General features: G+C 45.8%; 1 protein-coding gene across 9 annotated transcripts in view; it reads right to left on the reverse strand.

Annotated features, from left to right (window-relative positions):
* Positions 1-18,015, reverse strand: part of FRMPD3 (FERM and PDZ domain containing 3) — a 143,264-nt gene that overhangs the window by 69,795 nt on the left and 55,454 nt on the right. For 2 of the 9 annotated variants that reach the window (XM_079123696.1, XM_079123694.1), the window contains exon 2: positions 2,440-2,594. The exons of 4 other annotated variants lie outside the window; for them this stretch is intronic. In XM_079123696.1, the coding sequence (XP_078979822.1) occupies positions 2,440-2,587 (148 nt within the window). In that variant the 5' untranslated portion in view covers positions 2,588-2,594. Of the gene's footprint in view, positions 1-2,439; positions 2,595-18,015 lie in introns of those variants that run through there. 3 more of the 9 variants (XM_079123700.1, XM_079123701.1, XM_079123699.1) reach the window with 3 other exon arrangements.

The following is an 18,015-nucleotide window of genomic DNA, read 5'->3' on the forward strand; positions in this document are numbered from 1 at the left end:
ATTCCCAACTTCTCTATCTCTCTAAAAACAAGGGTGCTGCCCAAATTCTGAAAACATGAATATATACAGCAAATATGTCGCCTGAGGACAGCCCAATGGCTCTGGAGCCACGACCCTGTGTGGTGAGGAAGGCTGAGCCATCATGGCCAGCAGGAGTCACCACTCTGACAGCAATGGCCATGAACTCTCTAGGCCAACACAGTCTCCTGCCAGTGAGTGACTTCAGTAGTGGAAAGAGTGGTAGTGAAGAGTAAACTCTTTGCGGCCAGACCTGGTCTCGAATCCCAAACCTGCAATTAATCCACTACTTATGTGACATTGGGTGAATGTTTCTGAGTTTCTCTTACCTTCTCTGCAAAATGGGAAAATAATAGTACGTACACATCATAAGCATGTTGGGAGGATAAATGAAATGATGAATGTATAGTACTTAAAACAGTTAATTGATGTTGGTAAGAATTCAATAAATGGTAGTTATCACATCCTTGAAGGGATAATTCCTTCAATTCATTTCATTCTTTCTATCTACTTCTGTCAAAAATACCAGGCTCTTAGGCGGAGGCCACTCTACCTATTGCATTCCTTCCTTCCCTCCCTCCTTCCTGCCCTATCTCCATCTCTCCACCTCCCCCTTACTATAGAAGAGGTCCTCATGGAAATTTTCCTCCTCTGCAGGCCTTGGCCCTTGATGGCACTGGTAACATTCAATCTACTATCCTTTCACTAATGGTTTGTTGGCTTACCAAATTACAATTGCTCCTGCGTAAAATACTTCTTTGACTTTTCTTACGTTCTCAAACACTGAACCACTTGGCAGCTGCCTGAGCAGATGCTGCAATGTGGTTCAGCCCGAATCTCTAATAGGGCTGTGCCTGTTACCGTATGGTTCTTTGTGGCTCTACCCTGGAGTCTTCTCTTCACCCCTCCAACTCCTCCTTCATCTTTATCTTATACCTTTTGCAGTTGACCCCCCCCCCCAGGCCTAGGAGCTTTCTCTGGCCCTACAAATTGTGATTCTGTCTCCTTTGAAGCTAAAGCAGGGATGCCTGGTGGTCTGCTACTAAGTTTTATCTGGTCCTTCTTTCCCAGGTCAAATCTGATTTCTGATCAGAGACTCAAAACTCTCCTGCCAAACTGAATGACTGATTTGGGAGCCTTAGGTCAGCCCCATGCTTCTGTATTGAATATTTTTTTTCTCTGTGGCCTCTAGTTGAAGCACATTTACACAATATTTTTCTTTTCCTTTGAGGATTGCAAAATTCATCAAATTTCTGCAAGACCAGTTTGTACTCTGGCTGCTCCTCTTGACTGAGCGAGAAACTGTTGTAAACATCTAAAGCCTCAGGCCCAGCAATTCGGGAATAAAGCTCCTTTCTGTCTATCTTCTGTCAATGATAGCAGATTTGGAACAAAACAGTGCTTCAATATTTTCCTGTTTCATTCAGTGTTTAGGGGGGGTTTTGCTTGTTCCATCCCCCAGGATCCCAATCAAGTCCCTCTTTCCTCCTCATGGCATAAGACAGACACTGGAGCAAGCACTGGCACTGCTGCTTCCTAGCATGGTGACCCTGGACATGTCATTCCTTCTCCTCAATGCCTCAGTTTCCTCATTTGTGCAATGGGAAAGGTATTACTTACTTACCTTGCAAGCTTGGCTGTGAGGATTAAACAAGATGATGTAAAGTGCATAGTAAGTAGATGTTTAATCAATGGTGTTGTTTTTATTGCCACTGGGGCATTTAGAGATTTCATTCTCCTCCCCCTTCCTATCTCATCTGTGGTCTCTATGCTAATTCCAGTCTTCAGTGGCAGATCTATTTCATTTTTTTTTCTTTTGTGGTATTGGAGATTGAATGCAGGGGTGCTTTAGCACTGAGTTAATTCCCCAGCCCTTTTTACTTTTTGGTTTGAGATAGGGTCTCACTAATTTGCTAAGGTTGGCCTCAAACTTGTGATCCTCCTGCTTCAGCCTCCTGAGTTTCAGAGATTACAGGTGTGCACCACTGTGCCCAGCTTATTTCATGAGTTTTTACCAGTCTCCACAGCCTGATGGTTAGATTCTTATGGACAGGAACTGTGTCTTGTACTTCCCTGCCACATTGCTGAGCTTAGAAAAGGTGATCTATAAATACTTGTTGAACTGAATAAATGGAACTTTATCATCCAAAGCATTATGCTCTTCTTTGATTGTTCTGTTCAAAGAGAAGATTTATTAGGACCCAGATCCTATTAAACAATCAACTGCAGCCTCTAAGGCTCCAAGCTACCTCAATGGTTTGGGCCAATTAGTCTTAAACACAGTTAATGGTCAGCAAGCATTTACCTACTCTTCATGAATTCTTCAGGAACACAGTGTACTTGAACGCTCTGCTCTCTGGGCAGACAGATGGTGTGGCAGGATAGAGCTAGGGCTAGAGGGACACTACAAGGGACACCTACCTGGCCTCACAGATCGAACCACCACAGGCCTCTCACTGCCGGCCACGAAGCCAAAGCCATATATAGGGTCTCGGTGAATGGTCACTTGTCGCAGCGTCTCTGCTGGCTGTTGCTCACATTCCATATCATTTGCGCTCTCTTCCTGCATCACATGACTGGGGGAAGGGGAAGATGGGAGCAAAACAAGATGCAAAGGGAACTAAACCTCAGAACCAGTTGGGTGGGACATTGGTTAGGGTTCTGGCCACAGCACCTGAGAGGTCACAGTTTAACTTCCTAAATCTTCTGGAACCAACAGAGGTGATGACAGCCTCATATTTCAGATTGGAGAAAGAGGAATCTAGGAAGGAGAAGTCACTTGACCTCAGGCTTGGAGCCAGTAGAAGAAATGGGTGCCATGGAGTCTGAAATTAAGAGTCAGACCATTCCTTTAGGCACTGGGACTCCAGAAAAACCCTAAGTGCAAATGTGCGGTTCTGAAGTCAACCAGCATCACCCATGTTACTTGGCTATTAACTCCCTAAGGGGAACCAAAATCTTGAGGGAATGGGCCACATAAACTGACGGATAAGTGGTAAAGGAATGTGAAGTCATTCCACAATGTGGGACATCTTCACGAAATCCTTGAGTAATTTGAAACTTTAATATCTCTTAGGTGGTATCTAAAAAGGAACTATTGCGGTGGCATATATAAACAAGTATGCTCATGTTTAGGACCACTACTTTAGACAATGGTACATCATGCCAACTTACTTCATTGAATGGGACAGCTGGAAAATGATTCCTGTGGGCTAGAAGGGGAAATGTATCCCTGTGCTGCTGACAGACCTGAAGCTCAGAGGAACTGGCAGAAGAGAAAATGGTACCCTAACACCTGGGAGAGATTACAGATTGTTCTCCAGATGCCCACAACTTAAAAGTTACTGAAGCTTAGGAATTACACAAGAGCTTTATAAAGCTTCTACATGGGCCAGGGTGAGACATACTGCAGGCAAAGATAGGCCTGAACGTAGTGTTCAGATGAAAAGCCCTGAGGGTGAGGGTGCTGGGGCACTGTGAGAGCACTGGGCACTAGGCGGGACATGAAAGGGGAACAATGGTCCAAGGGAAGGGTAGGGCAGGTGGAGGTGGAATAGAGGGGCCTACCATATGGGCTTAGATTCCCTTGCATGAGTATGTATATTCTCTAAATTTAAGGTCCCAGGCAGGGCCCTTCAGAACAAGATATGGAGGGCCAGGATTTGATTAATCAAACTAGTATGAAGTTTGTTAAAAAAGTAGGAGGTTTTGACACTATGTGAGGTAACTGTCGACTAGCTAAGAATACCAAATTCATCAGCGGCAAATGGTTTCAAGCAGTGAGGTTGTTTATCAGGACACAAATCAAGTAATTATAGTGGAGCCTTAGGACTATTTGTGGGGGAAGTGGAGAAGACTTAGAGTAACTGTATGAAAAAGAAATTCATAGTCCAGCAAAGAAGCCTGAAGTTGTCTCCATCATACCAGAACTTGGGAAGGAAAACAGACTGGCTGATTTGCATCAAGCCACATCGACTTGGGCTGCACCCAAGCTGGCTTGGAGATTGTCTCTCACCCCTTAGGGGAGGACGGTGGGGGATGCTGGGATGAGGTCAAGTCTCCAGAAAGTGAATTCAGAAGCTATCTCTCTCCCTCCCACCCTGATGAGACAAATGATCACTTTATAACTGAAACCATTCAGAAGTTGAAACATGGCTGGCCAGTGTCCTGGATAGGCACCCTCCTGGGACAGGGACTTTGCAAAGGTGGCTTCAGGCTGGCGCCTCTCTTATTTCTGCTTCTGGTAGCAGGCAGGAGCTTGGCCTTGAAGGGAGCCAGAGAACATCATTCCTGCAGCTGCCATCTTGCCTCAGTTCTGGGGCTGCTTCCCAAATGAGACTTTTGCCTCCTGCCAGATAACCTCATCAGTGCTAAAGGGCCTCTTCCTGAGATGACACCAGCTCATTTCTGATGTGGGCACCAGGTGGGGCAGGCTGGTGGATGAGTGCCTGTGAGGCTGCACAGCCCCTGGCATAGAAGCAGGAACACTGGCAAGGTAGATGCCGGCATGCTGAGGAAGCACTGGGTACATCGTCCTGTACTCAGTCCCTGCCACACAGCTTTGCCCCTTTTTCTGAAGCTGGGAATATTTCAGTCTCCAGTGGCCCTTGAGGTAGCACCAGCACTAATAAAAATGGGCCCTCCTAAAGCCACAGCAACTGATGATCTATGAGCTTTTTGTGACATGAATATTTTACTTTGGTTTTTGACTCATGTCAGTTAATCAACAAGTATTTATTGAGTGCCTACTCAACCCAGAGCCCCATGGGACACAGAAGTCACAGATCTCTGTCCACAAAGAGCTTCCAGCCCAGGCACAGTGGTGCACACCTGTAATCCCAGTGGCTCAGGAGGCTGAGGCAGGAGGAACACAAGTTCAAAGCCAGCCTCAGCAACTTACCAAGGCCCTAAGCAAATAAGCGAGATTCTGTCTCTAAATAAAAAATAAAAAGGGCTGGGGATGTGGCTCAGTGGTTGAGTGCCCCTGGGTTTAATCCCTGGTACCAACAAACTAAAATAAAAAATACAAAAAGAGCTTCCATTTCAGCTGGAGGAGAAGAATAGTGTCCAACACACAAGAGACTGAAAGCACTGAGACTAGCAGACAAACTCTATAACTGTCAACTTGGGTGTTCAGAGGAGGGGTAGAAAAGCTGGAGCAGACTCCATGGAGGAAGTGGGGATTCTGCTGGCTGGCCAGGAAAGGGCAGAGTTGGAGAGAAAGACAAGAACCCAAACATTGTCCAAGGATAGGCCCCATCTTCCCATAGGGGGCCCAGTATTTCTCCCACCATGACAGGCACATCCCTCGGTATGACTGGAGCCTATTTAATCCCTGCTTAAGGTTTCCCCTATTGGGCTGGACTCATTATCCTTAATTGGATCCTCCCTCACTCCCTCAATTTTGCAAGCAGCCCTTTCCTCACACTGTCTTCCTGGGCATCTAGGGTGGGTGGGCGGGCGGGCGAGGGGAAATGCCTCCATTCACAGACCAGGAGGCCACTTTACAATTCAAATGGAGGCTGTCCCTTCCCTCCTGGGGTTTGCATCTTTCAGTGTCTGCAGCTCAGTCCCTCTGAAATTTGCTAAATGCCTGGAGATTTGGGAGACACTGAAGGCAAGCAGTGATGGATGACAGGAGCTCAGCTGTCCCTGAGTCACATGACTTCCCTCCTGGGGGAAACAGGCAATTTGACTTTGAAAGATGTTTAGCTACTGTTCCCCTCAAAAAGGGCGACCCTGGACAAAATTGGGAAGCAGCCAAACTTGTGCTCTCCCCTCTTGCTTTATTTCTGGGACCTGTTATTTTCTTCTCTTCTTTTGCACCAAAGCATGCAATACTTTCATTCTGTCTCCTTCCTACCCAAGGTCTCTAAAGGTTTTCCATCACCCTGTGCCAGGCTTGTCCTCTCCATTCAGTGACCCACGTAAGGGTCTAGCCTTTCTCTTCTGCCTAAGGATAACAACACTTTAGATCCATATGGTTCTTTGCATTTTTACACCCATTACCTCATTTGAGAAAAGGTACTTTCACATCCATTATCTCCTCACAGCCTCTCACTGTCCTGCCAAATAGACTAGGTGACTCCTCCTCCTCCACCCCACCCTCCAAGGTAGATGAAGAAACAAAAGCTGGGCGCATTAACAGTCTAGCTGGAACCAAATCTCTTGGACACAGCCCACAAGCCCAGTACCCTCTGCATCTTCTCAGGGTCCTAAAACCCTCTCAGTATCCAGAGTCTCCACTGCAGGGCTGCTCCAATCCTACAGCCATCAGCACTCCATGTTCTGGCCTGGCTTGGATGCTCAGCCCACATCATAATTAACCTGTCTCTGATCCCATTCACTCTGCATTGTTGGGAAAATGAAATGAGATCATGGCTACAGAAGCACTTAGGGAAGTTAAGCATATCACACCAATGTAGAGGTGGCAATATTACTGGTAGCATTATTCAGGGTGGCCAGAGGAGCAGAGAAGGGGAGTCAAAGATAAACCTCACCCATCTCACACTGTCCTGGCCCTTCCTCCACCAACCCCTTACTTCTAAGAGACAGTCCCACAATGCACTCCATCCCCTTGTTTCCCAGGCAGCCCTTTCCCTGACCCAACTCTCAGTCAACTCTCAGTCAGATGGAGTCTCTGACTCCATCTGGATGCCCTGATGCTTCTTTGGACTAAACTGAACCCCACCCCATCACTGTCCAAAGAGAACTGGTAGCTGGAGCTCATACTAACTACTCTTGCTAGGTAGGATGCAACAAAAGGACAGATGAACTGAGAAGATGACAAAATGGTTCTAGGCTAATGCTCTTCCTCCTTGCACTTCTGGGCAGGAAGATAGAAATGTAACAGTTACATTTCAAGCCATCACTTTTATTTCTCCATCTCTCCTTGCCTTTGGCTCCCTTTTCTTTACATTTGGTTGACTCCTTGGGGAGTCTTGTCACTCCCCTTGCAACTGGCAGGACTTGGAGCCACGTGGGGCCAATTAGCCCTCTGATTCCAGTAACTGGAGCCTTACTCTCCTGGAAGCTCCAGAGATCCAGCATGGCAGATTAGCAGCTGAGTCCTCATGAGATAACCACATTCTCCCAGTGGCAGCCATGAGAGCTCCATCCCTGGGGCTCTGAAGTAGCTGCTCTGGGTGCCCTCTTGGTTTTTTTTTTTTTTTTTTTTTGCGGTACTGGGGACCAAACCCAGGGCCTTGTGCTTGCAAGGCAAGCACTCTACCAACTGAGCCATATCCCCAGCCCTGGGTGCCCTCTTTGTAAAGAGCTTGTGTCCAAGCTCTTCTTCCTGTAAAGGAGCCCTCACCTGTTTCTTCAGTTAGCTGCTCCTTACTATATAGCAATGCTACTCACACTTTAATGGGTACATGAATTACCTGTGTTGTTGCTAAAACAGGTCTGGAGCAAGGTCTGATATTCTGGAAAATTCCATGGTGGTGGCCATGCTGTTGGTCCACAGACCACACTCTGAGAAGCAAGGATCTAAAATGCTATTCTCAGACAATGGCAAAGCCGCAGTCAGGGAAGTTGATATGCTTTTATTCCATTTGGTTATATCATCGAAGGCCCCAGTTAAAGCACAAACGTTATCTTTTAAGGACACATAAATTCATGCAAACAAAGAACTAGCCGGCTGAATCAGATTCACCCCAGGAGAGAATATGGAGGGCTCTGAAAATAAGATAGGGAAGGTTGCATTAGGGAAAAGGAAAGATCTGGAAGATGGGGCACTGTTAAGCCCTGCTGCAGAATTTGGTTAAAGAATACCCTGAGGACTAGAGGCACCTAGGAATAAAGTGAGGAAGGTGCTGAAAGAGAGGACAGTGCGGAAAACAATAGCATCAACTACCATTTACTGAATACTTACTATACTCCTGGTGCTAGCCACATATGACCTCACATCATCCTCAGAGAACCCTCCTGAGTGAAGTGGTATATTTGGTCATTGTATAGATAAGAAAACTGAGGATTTGAGAAGAGAGATTAGGTAACTTGCTAAAATATAGACATCTATATAAACTGAGTGTAACTACAATGTGAACTACAATGCCTAATTCTAGAGTCAACTGTTGTATACAATTTTTGCCAAGAACATGTGGACCAAACAGTTTTCCGGAAGGCAATGGGGTTGGCTCAGTGGCCATATTCAGTAGACTACTTCTCCCCACATGAACTAAGGGCTGCTCCAGTGCTATCTGTAAGAGAAGACTCCCTTGAAGCCGGCACAGCAACAAGTGACATATCAGGGATCCTAGCCATAAAGGGACTTCTTATGTGCCTAGAAGCACACTCTCTAGTATGGGAGACTCATCCCATCAGGCCTCACATTCCTATTAACTTCAGTCACCAACAAAAAGAACTCTCCTTGTCTCCGGCCATTCCTCAGAGTGCAGATTCTCATCCTCATCCTCTAACACCCTGCAGTGGATGGCTGAAACCGCGGATACTACCAAACTCTATAAACTGTGGATAGTACCAAACTCAATTTATCTGATGTTTTTTCTTGTACATACATACCTATCATAAAGTTAAATTTAAAAATTAGGCACAGTAAGAGGTTAACATCAATAACAAAACAGAACAAGTATATCAATATACTATAATAAAGTTATTTCAAACTTATGAATTGTTTATTTCTAAAATTTTCCATTTAATATTTTCAGACCATTGTTGAATGCAGGTAACTGAAATTGCAGAAATTGAAATCATGGATAGAGAAGATTACTGCAGTGGTCTATTCATACTCTAATCCCACCCTTCTCTTCCCTTTTCAACCCTTCCATCGTGTCCTCTGGAATGCTCAGTCAATAACAAACTGTCCTATAGTCTTAATTTATTCTCTGAAAGTGCCTATCACTTTCTTTCCCAACTGAGACCTGGTTATTTCTCGAGGATACTATTTCCCCACCAGCCCTATTAAGTGTAGGCTGGCTTTTTAAAATTTTGTTTTTGTTTTTCTCTCTCAAATGTCAAATCCTTCAGGACCTGCAGGGGAGGTAGGTGTCTTCGTGCTTGCTAATGTTGCCTGCAGGCCATTATTCTTCCTTCCTTCTGCAAAAAAATCCTCTTCCTTTGAGGAACCTGCCTGCTACTCATCACTACCATTCCTTCTTCCTCCTCATTGTTACCTACAGACTACTTAGGTAGACCCCATAGTTACCTAATTCCTAGTGACATCTGTTCTTCCCTCTGACTCTATCTCTCATTTTTATATTTTTATTTATTTACTCATTTTGGTACCAGGGATTGAACCCAAGGGTGCTTAATCATTGAGTTATATCCCTGGCCCTCTTTAAAAACTATTTTTTTCAAGACAGGTTCTCACTGAGTTGCTGAGGGCCTCGCCAAGTTGCTGAGACTGCCTTTGAACTCACGATCCTCCTGCCTCAGCCTCCCTAGCTGTTGGGATTACAGGCATATGCCACCGCACCCAGCCTCTCTTAAAAAAATTGTCGAATATACATAACATAAAATTTACCATTTTAATCATTTCAAGCATACAGTCCAGTGGTATTAATTACACTCACACTTAGGCAACCATCATAACCATCCACCTCTGGAACATTATCATCTTCCCAAACAGAAACTTTGTCCTCATGAAACACTAACCCTCCATTCTCTTTACTCCCAGCTCCAAGTAACCACTTTCTGTCTCTATGAATGTGACTACTGAAGGAACTACATATAAGAGGAATTATTGTCCTTTTGAGTTTGGCTTATTTCAGTTAGTGTAATGTCCTCAGGGTTCATCTGTGTTTTAGCATGTATCAGAACCTCCTTCCTTTTAAGACTCAATAATAATTCATGTATGTGCCACATTTTATTTATCTGTCCCTGGACACTTCAGTCATTTCCACCTTTTGGCTATTGTGAATAATGCTGCTGTGAACATGGCTGTACAAATATCTGTGAGTCCCTGCTTTCACTTCTTTTGAAAGCGAAATTCCACCTAGAAGTGGAATTGCCAGATCTTATGGTAATTATATGTGTTTAATTTTTTGAAAAATGGCCATACTGTTTTCCACAGCAGCTGTACCATTGAAATTCCCACCAGCAATGCACAAAGATTCCAATTTCTCCACATTCTGGCCAACACTTATCATTTTCTCTATTTTGTTTTGTTTTGTTTCCACAATAGCCATCTGAAGAGTTGTGCCCACTCCAACTCTTGATATCATTATTGGTGAGTTCAACATCCACATGGTGATGAGGAAGGATCTAACGACTGCTTCTTCCACTTAACTCACTCCATTATCAGCCACCTGGACTTTGGGCCATACACTGCCTCTCAAATTTCCATTGCCAACATCCCAGTTTCTACTATACCATCTATCCTGCCAGTTTCCCTCCACAAGGGTTCCCACTGCAAGAAATCGCCCGAATACATTATGATCACCTATTCACTTCCCACCTGGTATCCCCTTTTCCTAGAAATTGCTTCATCCATTCTTTGGTCAACTCTTCAATCTTCATGTCTCAGCTTCAAATATCACCTTTTCAGGGAGACTTCTATAAGTACTGTTCCCTAGTTATTCACTTTCTTTCTCTTTTTTTGGTACCAGGGATTGAACCCAGAGGGGCTTAACCACTGAGCCACATCCCCAGCCCTTTTTATTTTTGAGACAGGGTCCCTCTAAGTTGCTTAGGGCCTCCATAAGTTGCTGAGGTTGGTTGCAACTAGCCATCCTCCTACCTCAGTCTTCTGAGTTGTCTGGATTACAGGCATGTGCCACCACACCAAGCTAGTTATTCACTTTCTTAACTCTGTGTTATGGTTTGGATGTGAGATGTTTCCTAAAAGTTCATGTGTGAGACAATGCAGGAGGGTTCAGAGGAGAAATAAATGGGTTTAAGAGTGATTTAGTCCCCTGATAGGGATTAACTGAGTCGTAACTGAAGTGGTAGGGTGTGGATGGAGGAGGTGGGAATTGGGGTGTGGCTTTGGGGAATATATATTTGTATCTAGCAAGTGAAGTCTCTCTCTCTCTCTCTCTCTCTCTCTCTCTCTCTCTCTCTCTCTCTCTGCTTCCTGATCATGATGTGAGCTGCTTCCCTCTGCCACACTCTCCCACATGGTGTTCGACCTCACCTCAAGTCCTAAGGAATGGGAGTTGGCCTTCTATGGACTGGGACCCTGGGACTGTGAGCCCCCAAATTGACTTTTCCTCCTCTGCAGTTGTTCTGGTTGGGTCTTTTGGTCACAGCAGTGAGAAAGCTGACTAAAACACTCTCCTTCAAGCTCGTTCTTCTCTTCACTTCCCTTTATGTTCACATTGGAGATTCCAGTCTATCTAGCAATAGACCATTCTCTTGTAATCATCTTCGACTCCCTTATTTCCTCTTCCTGTGTTATACTTGCCTTGTAAAACCGCAGTCCTTCATGAACTCAGTTATTTGTATTCTCCATGCCTGCCTTAGAGTGGGCTGAAGGTAGCTGGAGGGAAACCAAATACTTATGTATCTTATGTTTTTCACTTTTAAATTCATGATTTCAAACCTGGTATGGATTCTCAAGCTTTCTGGTCACCATCTTCTCTCCCTCTAAAGTGCATATTTAATAGCTCCCTTTCTCTCCTCAATTTTCCTCACCTCCCCATTTGAGATTCCAAGAAGTCTCAGCTTCTGGGCATGGTTGCTCATGCCTGTAATCCCACAGCATGGGAGGCTGAGGCAGGGAATCATGAGTTCGAAGCCATCCTCAGCAAAAGTGAGGCCCTAAGCAACTCAGTGAGACCCTGTCTCTAAATAAAATACAAAATAGGGCTGGGGATGTGGCTCAGTGGTCCAGTGCCCCTGAGTTCAATCCACAGTACCCTCCACAAAAAAACCAGACACCTCATCTCATATATTACTCAAAAAAAAACAAGTCGTCTGATGAGAACACCTTCATCTTACCACCATCAAATCTATGCACTACCCTGTATATAACTATACTTTGTTTTATTTTTTCCCCACCTATTAAAATGGAGGAGGTGTCTCTTCTTCCATCTATGACAAATCTCCTCATGTATGTTTGGGTAACATTCTCCTTTTTTCTCAGGGATTTGGTTCTTTGGGCAGTTACTCTCTTCCCTAAGTTATCCATCTCTCCATGTCTCCAGAAAGGTGCTGGCATGTTGATGGAAATCATCCATTCTTAAGAAAACAAATGAAATTCACCTCTCTCTACTCCACATCCCCCTTAAAAGTTACTGCCCCCCCATTTTCCTTTTCACATTCACGGAAAAATCCTCAAGAGTGTTCTACACATAATGTCTCTACTTCATCCCTTTATTCCTCCTTGATGCACTATCATCTGGCTTCCACATCTATCATGCTAGGTGTGCTGTTGTTAAGGTTCCCTCTGGGCTTCAAGGTCATCCCTTGGTCCCCATCATACCCAGCTTCTCACCAGCTGTAGACACAGCAGACCACTCCCTCCTTTCAGACACATTCTCCTCTCTTGGTTTTGTGACGGTCTCCTCACTGTCTCCCTACCTCTCTGGCTACTGTCCCTTCATCTTTCCCTATTTAAGCACTGGATATTGGAGGTTTTCAAACTCAGTCCAGGGTCTTCTCTTCTTACTCTACTCTTTCTTTTCCAAGGTGATCTCATCTAGTCCCCTGGACTTAAATACAATCTACAAGGGCTGGGGATATAGCTCAGTGGTAGGACACTTGCCTAGCGTGTGCAAGACCTTGGGTTCCATCCCCGTACTGCCAAAAGAAAAAAAAAAAAAAAGAGTATTATTAAATACAATCTACATGTAGACATCTTGCAAATTTGCATTCTAACCACACCATTTCTGGAGTTCCCAAACACGTAGACCTTGACAACTCTACCTTTATATCTCACAGGAATCTCAAATTTAACATGGTCAAAATTGAATTCTTGGTGACTACCAGCTCAAGCCTAGGCCTTTCTTGTAATTCTTCATTTCAGTGGGTGGCACCATCATCTCTTCAATGACACAAACCAGGAACCTGAGAGTCTCTCCCTTTTCCTGCATTCCCCATGTCCAATCTCTCAGTGACAGCTGTGGCTTCGAAACACATGCAAAATCTGACTAGCTCTCTCCATCTCCATGGCTGTCACCGATGTAAGCCACCATCATCCCTCTTGTAGATTGCTGAAACAGCCTACTTACTGGTCTCCCTGTATTACTTCTGTCCCTTCTAAATCTGGTCTCTACAGCAATTGCAAAAGTAAAGGTTAGAGCCTGTCACACCCCTACTTAAAACCCCTTATCCATCCCCCACCGCAAGTGAATAATTACCAAAGTCCTATTCCATGTCTCACAGGCCCTGTGTAATCTCCTCCTGCCCTCCTTGCCACCCCCTTCCCCAATACTATTTTTATCCTAGCTGACTCTAGTCTGGCCCCTCTGGCCTCCTTTGAGTTTCTCGACACACCCAAGCTCTTTGCTACCTTAAGGCCAGCCCATTTGGTATCCCTGTTTTTCCTGGAAACCTTTTTGCTCATTTTTCATGTGACTGATCTTTTATCCTTTAGCTCTCTGCTTAAATGTCACCTCCTTACAGAGGCCTTTCCTGGAAACTCTGCCTGGTTATTCTCTATTATTACAACCTCTTCATTTCCTTCATGAGACTCATCATAATTTGTAACTATGTATTTAGTGTTTATTTTGGTTGTAAATCCCATAAGAGTGGGAGTCTATGTATCTTTTGTTCAACAGTATAACCCCACTACTTACTGGCACCTGGCATATAGTAGATGCTCATTAAGTATTTTCTACGTGGACCAAAACATAGGTGGATAGGAATGATTTTGAGGCATCCAGAATTGATTTGGTTGCTCCATGCAAGTCAGTATCAAATGCCTAACTATTGTGTCTTAATGCATGAAAGGCAGGTTTCCAGATGAGGAGTCTGGCCCATAGGAGAAACCCCTAAACATCTCTGGCCAAAGACAAAAGTAGGGAGATAATGGAGTCAAAGGAATTGTCCAAGGCTATAATCTAAGAAGAAATGGGAGACAGCTTCATCCCTTTTAGGGGTTTGAGGGTGGGAAATCAAACAGCTACAGAGAAGGAACTTTTTAAAGGTAGAAAACTACCCTTTCAGTATTAATAGCAAGAAGTGGTAGGATGGGTAGGGTGGCATTGGATAGTCCTTCTCACTCCTGAATCTCTAAGTAGATGAATTGGTTACTTTCTGGGGATGCCTCCCTCTTTACCTTACAGGTCTTTTATGGCCCTGCAAATTCATCATTTAACTGAACCTAGAGCAGCATCTTTTGGAAAATCTGCTGGTGCCTGGATTACTTTTTCTGGTTGTCTATATAATAGCTTTTCCCCAGTGGGCTGGAATGGAAACACCTGTCACCTGTCCTAGCAGGTCATAAGGGAGACCAAGGTGATCTGTCCTTTCACAAATACCTGGGAGGCTGGCGTCACCTAGCAAAAGAGCAACTCCATAATTAAGAGATTAGCCTGTGAGAGGAAGCTGGGGGGACCCTGTCTAAGAGCAGCTCCCCTTTCTCCTCCCTCTCCTACCCTCAGGGGCTACACAGTCAATAGATTCCGACATGTTGTCTAATAGGCCCAGACACACTCCTAACCCCCCCCCTGCTGTGGCTGCCAGCCGGGTGACAGATGTGAGGGCTGTGCCAGATGTGAAGCTGATGCCATATGGCACTCTGGGTCATAAGGTCTGAAGTTGCTGCTGTTGAGCTGTGGTGGAGTTAGTAGGGAGATCCTTGCATTTTAGCCCCCACTCACCTGTCACTGGCTGAGGCACTGAGGGGGAACTGGAGCCATGAAATATTCATGGGAGCTTGAAGGAGTTGTCATGTCACTCTGAAGAGCCCTGGGCACCCCAGCCCCCACCGTCCATGTACCACACCAAGTATTTCTGAAGGAGGCAGAAACAGAGTGACTGAGCCAGAGGGGGAAAGATGAGGAATGAAAGGAAAGACAAGCAAGAGGGAAAGAGCTGAGCAGGAAAGGGGGGCAGCCAGAGCCAAGAGGGAAAGGCCAGGAGAGGCAGTGAAAACAAGACATAAGAGGAGAGAAGAGACAACAGGGCCTCGGAGGCAGTGAAGGACAAAGGACAGGTTTGGGGAAGGCAAACACTATAGAGATACTGTGCTGCCAACTCTGGGTGTCTTAGCTTTTGGGGGACCCTTTCCAGTTCCTTACTTGCTCTCTGAATGCTCTCAAGCTGTCCCCAGCACTGCCCTGAGGGTTCCTGCTGCTGCTCAAGGGCCAAGTGGAAATAAGAGTTTTCTGGTAGAGAACTTTGGGTGATGAAGCTCTTCTGGGCGGGGGGCAGGGGGACTGTTTATGCCATACTGACAGTATGACCGCCCCCTACCCATTTCACAGATGGGGATGTAATGATCAAGAAGCAAATTGAAACAGCATGTGGGAGAGACCCAGGACACCTTCTTGACTTAGGCCAATTTCCCAGTCACTGGAGACTGAATTTTTATTGTGAAAGAGGAGACCAAGAGGAGCCAAATAGGAAGGGGGAGAATTTCTGCAGGTGGGAGGGAACTGTCATGATGGGAAAAGTGGGATTGGCAGGGAAAGGAGCAGCAGGCCTGAATACTTTCCCTCAGTGCACCAGCTCTCTGAGGCCAGGCTGGGCCACAGAGCTCTGGCACGGAATGCCAAGCCAGGAGAGGGTCCCTGGCCACCTAGCTGTCTCTTCTGTTGGATCCCAGCCTTTAGTCTGCCAAGGGATGAACTGTAAACAAAGCTTGGAGGGCGGACAGGGGAGCAGGTGTGGGCAGGAGCTTCTGGGAACTTCCCAACAAGTAGCTGCCTCCAGCAGCCAAAGACCCAGGGCTCAAATAGCACCCCTCTGGGGGCCACTTGGCAGGCACTGGCTGCACAAGGCTCTGGGCAAAGCCTCCTGAAGCCAAATGAGGGCCTATTCAGCTGGCTGGCAGTGCCATCTCTCTCCTCTCTGTGAGGCTGCTGGGCATCAACAGCCTGGATATCCTCATCCCCTGACTCTGGTCAACTCCTAGAAAATCTCAGAGTTGGAAGGGACCTTGGAAGTGATTTACTTACCTCTTGTAAACCTTCTGTAGATTTCCAGAAGCAGCAGGGGGAGGGTTTCTAGACAAGGACTACAGCTGGGTACTATAGCTTGGGCCAGTTGAAAGGGAGGGCATCGAGAACAGACTCAGAGACCAAAGGGAACAGAGAGTATGTGGCAGAAAGCAGGAAGATGACAGCCTGAGTGGGAAAGAGATTAGCTGGGAAGCAAGATCCTGTAGCTGACCCAGCATATACAGTGAGTAGGCCTTTCCCTTGCTTCATCTCTCATGTTGAGCTCTGCCAGGGCACAAGGTCCTCCTCACCAGTGCCCCCAAGGGGGGGTGTGAGGAGAGAGGCCAGTCTAGTTAGATAGAGTTAGATAGAGAAAGGCACACCTGTCCCAAAGCTTTGCTTAGATGCCTGAGATGATGCAGGTGCTACTCAAAGCCCAGGCCCTATGCTCAGCAGGTGCCAAGCTGAACTCCTATGAGGGAGCAGCCCCCAGCAACTTCCTGTGTACTCTCTCTAACCTGTGCAACCAGCAAATTCCAGGGGAAGAACAGGAATTGGGGCAAGAAGCCCCCAGAAAAAGGAGACTATGTGAACAGAGGTCTGGTAAAGTCTTGTGACCCCTCTGTAGGTGTCCAGAGATGCCAACTGTAGCCTCAGGATGAGACACCTTTGATTCTGCCTAATTGCATCTTCCTCCTGAGAGGGAGAAAGGAATGATAAAGTCTTTCCAAAACTGGGGTCACAAAAGGGGGAGTGAGGTTGGCGAACCCTCTACCTAAGAATAAGAGCCAAGGGCAAGAGCACCTGCTGAGTTAATAGCTCAGAGGGCATGAATTAGCACTCAAACACCCTGTACCTCTCCCATGTTGTGTGTTTGTTTCCTGGAAGTGAGCAACAAAGAAATTATAAGCCTCAAAGGCCCCATGGGCTTGACTCTGGGTGCAGCAAGAATAGACAAGTGTTGGGGATTATGGGAGAAGATTAAGTCCCACTCTACGACCAGGCTCAGGACAAACTGAATCCTGAGTAGTCCTGAGAACCTACAGGATCCCTACCCATGTTTAATGATAGTTCCCAGACTAAGGTAGAAAAGCAGGCCCAGGTCTTTTAGAAAGATTCAAAAATAGTAAGGAAAAATGTTTTTTTGAGGGGGAGGGGAACCCTGTTTCCCAAGAACATTTTATTAACCAGGAAAGACTTTCCCCAAGCATTCAGGTTTTGGCATTCAAATGTATTTCTTCCAGTGATAAAAATCCACAGAGCTGGGGCTCTCTGTTATAGAATAATGCAAGCTCTGCTTCTACTCTCCTTCTTATAAAGGGAATTAATGCTAGCAGAGTCCCTTGCTGTGAGTCAGGGGCTACCTCCACCAGCTTTCAGATGTAATAACTCACACCTTCATTCATTTATGGGACAAAAATTGACTGAGCACCTACATGTGCCCAGGCTCTGCCTTCAGGAAGTTTGTAGTCTAAGGTGGGGGAAGGTATGTAAATAAATATAAAATCAAGTGTCACCTGCTCCACAGGGGGAGCACAGGGGAAGGTAGCCTCCGCCTCACTGTGACTGACAGCAGAGTCCCTTTACCCCAGGCGGTGAAGGTGAGAAGGACATTCCAGGAAATGAATGTCAGATGTGACAGCAAATGAACAGTTAGGAAGATTTGGTAGGAGGAAAACCTCTAGGTATTTGTCTGCAATTAAAAGAAGAAACCAGAATAAATTCAGGCAAAACTTTAATTTGAGCACTGTTCCCCATTGATTCCTTTCATGTGGCCTTATAAAATGATGCAGTGAATTCTGAAGAGGCCACAGAGACAATGAGAGACTCAGCTCAGCACCGGGGTCAACAGCCATATGTCTTATGCACCATCACAAAGTTGCACGTGGAAGGACCCCTCTTGTGGGAGGAGCAGGAAGGGTAGACCACCGGCGTCTGCACTGGGATCCAGCCTTAGTAATGGAAACCAAAGCCATGAAGCTCACAC

This window comes from Sciurus vulgaris (genome assembly GCF_902686455.1).
Source record: "Sciurus vulgaris genome assembly, chromosome: X".
NCBI lineage: Eukaryota > Metazoa > Chordata > Mammalia > Rodentia > Sciuridae > Sciurus > Sciurus vulgaris.